Source organism: Physella acuta, unplaced genomic scaffold, assembly GCF_028476545.2.
Source record: "Physella acuta isolate Inbredline_101_S28 unplaced genomic scaffold, ASM2847654v3 ptg000334l, whole genome shotgun sequence".
Lineage (NCBI taxonomy): Eukaryota > Metazoa > Mollusca > Gastropoda > Physidae > Physella > Physella acuta.
In genome coordinates, this window is record NW_026731853.1 from 200001 (window position 1) to 206000 (window position 6000).

The following is a 6000-nucleotide window of genomic DNA, read 5'->3' on the forward strand; positions in this document are numbered from 1 at the left end:
ACCTACCTACCTACCTACCTACCTACCTACCTACCTACCTACCTACCTACCTACCTACCTACCTACCTACCTACCTACCTACCTACCTACCTACCTACCTACCTACCTACCTACCTACCTACCTACCTACCTACCTACCTACCTACCTACCTACCTACCTACCTACCTACCTACCTACCTACCTACCTACCTACCTACCTACCTACCTACCTACCTACCTACCTACCTACCTACCTACCTACCTACCTACCTACCTACCTACCTACCTACCTACCTACCTACCTACCTACCTACCTACCTACCTACCTACCTACCTACCTACCTACCTACCTACCTACCTACCTACCTACCTACCTACCTACCTACCTACCTACCTACCTACCTACCTACCTACCTACCTACCTACCTACCTACCTACCTACCTACCTACCTACCTACCTACCTACCTACCTACCTACCTACCTACCTACCTACCTACCTACCTACCTACCTACCTACCTACCTACCTACCTACCTACCTACCTACCTACCTACCTACCTACCTACCTACCTACCTACCTACCTACCTACCTACCTACCTACCTACCTACCTACCTACCTACCTACCTACCTACCTACCTACCTACCTACCTACCTACCTACCTACCTACCTACCTACCTATCTATCTATCTATCTATATATATATATATATATATATATATATATATATATATATATATATATATATATATATATATATATATATATATTTATATACATGTGTGTGTATAATATATATATATATATATATATATATATATATATATATATATATATATATATATATATATATATATATATATATATATATATATATATATATATATATATATATGTATATATATATATATATATATACAATGTATATATAGATAGATAGATATATTATATGTGTGTGCGTGCGTATATACATATGTATGTATTTATATTTATATATATATATATATATATATATATATATATATATATATATATATATATATATATATATATATATATATGTATATATATATGTATATGTATATATATATGTATATATATATATATATATATGTATATATATATATATGTATATATATATATATATATATATATGTATATATATATATATATATATATATATATATATATATATATATATAAGCGGAGGGGGGAGGGGGGTGCCAAATTGAAAGTTCGCGCTGGGCGCCAGGAAAGTCGCTACGCCTCTGGTTGGTGTCTCTCCCCCCCCCCCCCCCCCAGTAAAAGAAAGCTTTAGCGTGTTCACATTTACGTGATGTTTATCAATCGTCGGTTGTTAATACAGCTATGTGTAGCATTGTTTTCTCTATAGTTTGTATCTTCACCTAATGGTGTGGTTGTCGTCGATCCTCCTCCTCCCCCCCCCCCCCTGCCCGTTGACGTCGATTTTGAACTAGCACAAATATTTATTCTATATATCTTGCAATTTTTTTTGTCTTGATGTCACCCCCGTAAATGATTTCACCCGGTGCAGTGCTTCGCGACGCCTCTGATATACCACACTGTATAATACACACACATACACACACCAATTTTAAAACGATTAGCCCTAACCGACAGCGGAATAACTGTAAAACTGAACAGTTAGCACTTCATTGTGTTGACAATAGGTTTGAAAAGTCTTTGTAATCTTACTAATTTTTTTAAAAATATTTAAAACATATAGCAAGCGATACAATTATGTTTACATTTTTAAAAATTAAAGCCGTTTGGGAACCATTGATTAAACTCATTGTAATATTTTTGTATTGAATATAAGCCGTTGAAAATAATTTTAGAATTCAATTTAAATATTTTCAAAAACCACCCTCAACCCCTCCTTGAACCAGAGTGACCAGGGAAAGTAATACGATGAGAGTCACAACAATTTTTTTCCAAGATAAAATATAATATACTGAAATAATCTTTTAATTACAGGGAGCATTAGCTCAATCATTTTCCAAGATTTCAACGATGGAATTGAAGGGCGTGAAGTTGCTGCACCCACTGGCATTACTCGACAGGCGGCAGCCCTTTTGGCAGCTTTTTTCATAGCTTTAACTATTCTTTTGTTCTTAGTCTTTCTTTTGCTATGTTGCTTATACCCACACGGAATATGCTACAGTCGTAAAGCACTGTGTTGCACAAAGAAGACTTCGGCAAAGAAAAGGTAAGAATTGTTGTTGGAAATTCAAGCGTTACTCTACACACTTGCTAGATTGCAATGAACTCACACGAAAATGCGACTTTCCTTATCTACACCAGCCCATATCAACACCTGTATTAACTTTTTATTCGTACAACCAAGCAATACGTTGATACATCTTCGGCTTCAATAACAAATTATATGCAACCTTTTGTCTACGTTTAGACGAGAACTCGTCATTTGAGTTTTTATGTTATATTTCAGACCCCATATTTCTAGCAAAACAAACGCATCAGAAGTCAACCTTACAGCCCTGTAAGTAGACCTAATAATTGATACTTACCTATCAATATTATCTTAGGATTTATCCTACAGCGGGAAGGGTGAAATTTACAGCCTTGTATATATATATTACATTTTACAAACAAACATACAGAATTGAACTTTATATATTAGATATTAGAGGGAGTTAAAAGCTTGTAAAAATAGTGTCTATGTCTCGAGTTGCCATCCCCGCAGTGTTATATAAGAATATTCGAGCAAGATCACTCCCTGTTTATTTTAGACGTTAAGACGTACGCTACTTCTCTGACAGAAGTTTTGAACATTTGTCATCTATCTGTTTTTACCACTTGTATATACCTTACTTAAAAAGACAGTTTGTGTGTTATTATTGTAAAACTATTCGTTATTAAAGATGTCCATTTTATTAATGCGGTGAAAAAATTTAATTTCCTACAGTGATATGAAAATGCCAAGAGCCCATATGGACAGTTTTTCAGAGTAAGCACTAATTTCTATTAGCAAATGGTGAAGGTCATAGGTCAAGATGTGCTTATACCAAAACTAAACTTTAAAACATATGTAAGGTTTTTAAAATATTACCGCTTCATTTCCATTTTATGAATGTCTATAAGCCAGTAAGGTGTTTTAAAAAAACATTCAGTGTTTCAGGTCATCAATTAGCTACTATGAGTTGGACGAATGCAGCCTGTCAAAAAGCAGGTTAGTTACATGTGAGAAAATAAGAAAAACATTGTGATGTCAAACTTTCGTATTTTAAAAAAGTTAGTAAATTGAATGTTGATAGTTATTTTACAATGTCATAATGCTTTAAAGAATTAGACCTAATTAAGAAAATGGATAATTGAATCTAATACTGTCACGGGTAAAATTTTCAGTATAAAATAATGAGGGAAAATTCATATACACACCTATGCGATGCATACACAAGGGACGGACATCCGTCAGAGCGTTGTGCTATTTCTATTAACGTAGCACTATAACACAAGAAACATAAAAGTACATTTAAAACTACTCCCTTACAAATGCAGTTCGTCTTCTTGGACGCCGAAGTTATATTTTCAATATAGATAGGGGGCCCAAAAAATATTTGCAACCTTTTTCTAGTTCCGCCACTTCACTGAGGAGAACCATACTAGATCAGAACAGGGGAAATTACCAGACAGAAAAATCCTAAAGCCTTTAAATAGTATAAAGAAAAACAAGGCACCAGTACAGGACAACATCCTAGCAAGGTGGAAAGAAATAGTAAATCGACTTTATAAATTAATTGGTCTGGAGCACAGCACAGATCCCAGCCGAAACAAAGAGGGACCTCCTAGTGAAGTTGTCAAAAAGCGGGGACAATTCTTAGTTTTGAAAGTGTAGATTTACACCACTGAGTGTTTTACAAGTATTCTTTTTGTTACCTTTTTATTTCCTGGTGGTGCGATATTGGGTGACTCGTCCAACCTTTACCAGTTCTGGGAACAGCGTCAAATGGACATTCGCAGGAAAACTAAAAGTCAGAGAGTTTGCGAACTCTCCCGCCGTCCACTAGATATTTAGGGTACAGTACGATGCTACCTCATAGCTTACACATCTTAAGACCAGCAAAGATCAGAAAAAAGAGATTCGAACCAACAAAAATCAATAGGCCCCAGTAACAACATGAGGCTGTTGTCCCGGCAGGGAAAATACACAGATCAAGCAAAGTTAAATATATTACTTGAGACCCTACTGGCAGGGATCGAGCATAGAAAAATAATGCTTGAGGCCCTATGATTAGTAAATACTAAATAGTAAAGAGGTCTCAGTTATGTAAGGTAAAATTTACTTCAGGCATGGTGTTCATTACGTCATTTTATGTAATGCATAGGCTTCACATTTATTAGGCCCAATGGTCTACAGTTCTGAAACGCAGTTTTTAAAATCTAATTTTTTGCTTTTGGTTAATAGATCTTGACGGCTGGAAAAAGGATACAAACTATTCAGTTGGCTTTCGAGGTCACAACACCGAAAGAATTAGATCTCTAGACTCATTGGACGACTCCTGCATAAGTATTAATTTCCTGATTTGTTGATACCTGTTGTGATAAGCTTGCTAGGATCAAATTGACTTGATTTAAGTAAATTAAATGTTAAATCGGTTTTTTTTCAAGCTTATGTTTATTTTAAGAAAGATCCAGCTTCCTTATGTCTGTCTGTCTGTCTGTCTGTCCGTCCGTCCGTCCGTCCGTCCGTACGTACGTACGTATGTATGTATGTATGTACGTACGTACGTACGTTTTTTATGAATGTATGTATGTACGTACGTACGTATGTATGTATGTATGTATGTATGTATGTATGTATGTATGTATGTATGTATGTATGTATGTATGTATGTATGTATGTATGTATGTATGTATGTATTTATGTATTTATGTATTTATGTATTTATGTATTTATGTATTTATGTATTTATGTATGTATGTAAGGGATAATGGGGACACGTGATATTATCGGGGGAGGGGAGGGGCGAAGAGATGCCTGGAAGAAACTCTGTACCCAGCAACAGATGCGATGTGGATGAAGTTGCTCTCATACCTCATGTTCTAGTTACTATAGTGCCGTGATGTTCCAGTATCACCATCAATCCCCTCCCACTGAAGATTACGAGTTAGCAGATGTGATAGTGGCACGAAAATGTGCAGCAGAAAATATCGGAAAAAAATCTTATATCATTATGTTTTGGAAATCGATAAAACCGAGTAAAATTCTGCGTACCTTTTCTGCTAAAAAATGTAAAAAAAAAGAACAAAAAACAAATAATAACGAGTTTACAAATACTCGATTTATTTTTTTAAAACGCGCTGAGGCCACGGGACTTTGTCCAGCTTTGTTACATGGTTGTTACGCCACTGGCAATGTCTAACGTTTAATTCTAAAGAATAGATATCTAACATGAACCTAGAAACTCTAACATTTTGTTTCATTTTATTTTTAAGTAAACCCACAACAATGGCGCAGTGGTAGTAGTACAGCCTCGAGACTACACAGTAGAAGCTACAATGGCATTTTGGACTCTTTGAATACTCAGAAAGGAAACAATTCTTCACAAGAAATGAGTGCTAGGTTTGGGAATTCTCATAAAGATAAAGCCGTTGAAATGAACGAGAATGGATTTGGTGATGCCAGTACATTTCAAAAAGATTACTCGAATCTTTTGTCATACAACAGTCAAGATTTGAGTATGTTATACTTTTTACGTTTTACACAAGAAAGCAAAAGACTCCATCTCTATCTTTACATTAGTAAACCATTAGTAAACCATAGACCCTAGTCTCTATCTTTACATTAGTAAACCATAGACCCTAATCTCTAGCTTTACATTAGTAAACCCTAGACCCTAATCAGTGGCGTAGCGAGGTCGGGTGTCACCCGGTGCGGCACTTAATGGTGTCACCCCCCCCCCCCCCCCAAGGCGTAGCGACAAATTTTCGATTTGCACCCACCCCCCCTCAAGTTTTCGATTTGCACCCCCTTCCTC

The 6000-nt window shown here is 35.8% G+C and overlaps 1 protein-coding gene across 4 annotated transcripts in view; it reads left to right on the forward strand.

Annotated features, from left to right (window-relative positions):
* The window catches only part of LOC131940858 (uncharacterized), a gene marked incomplete at its 3' end in the record, with an annotated part of 25953 nt that extends 20252 nt beyond the window's left edge, over positions 1–5701 (forward strand). For all 4 annotated transcript variants that reach the window (XM_059299752.1, XM_059299754.1, XM_059299753.1 and 1 more), the window contains 6 exon segments: positions 1979–2210; positions 2451–2501; positions 2928–2969; positions 3133–3191; positions 4428–4529; positions 5459–5701. In XM_059299752.1, the coding sequence (XP_059155735.1) occupies positions 1979–2210; positions 2451–2501; positions 2928–2969; positions 3133–3191; positions 4428–4529; positions 5459–5701 (729 nt within the window).
* Positions 5702–6000: the final 299 nt, after the last annotated feature.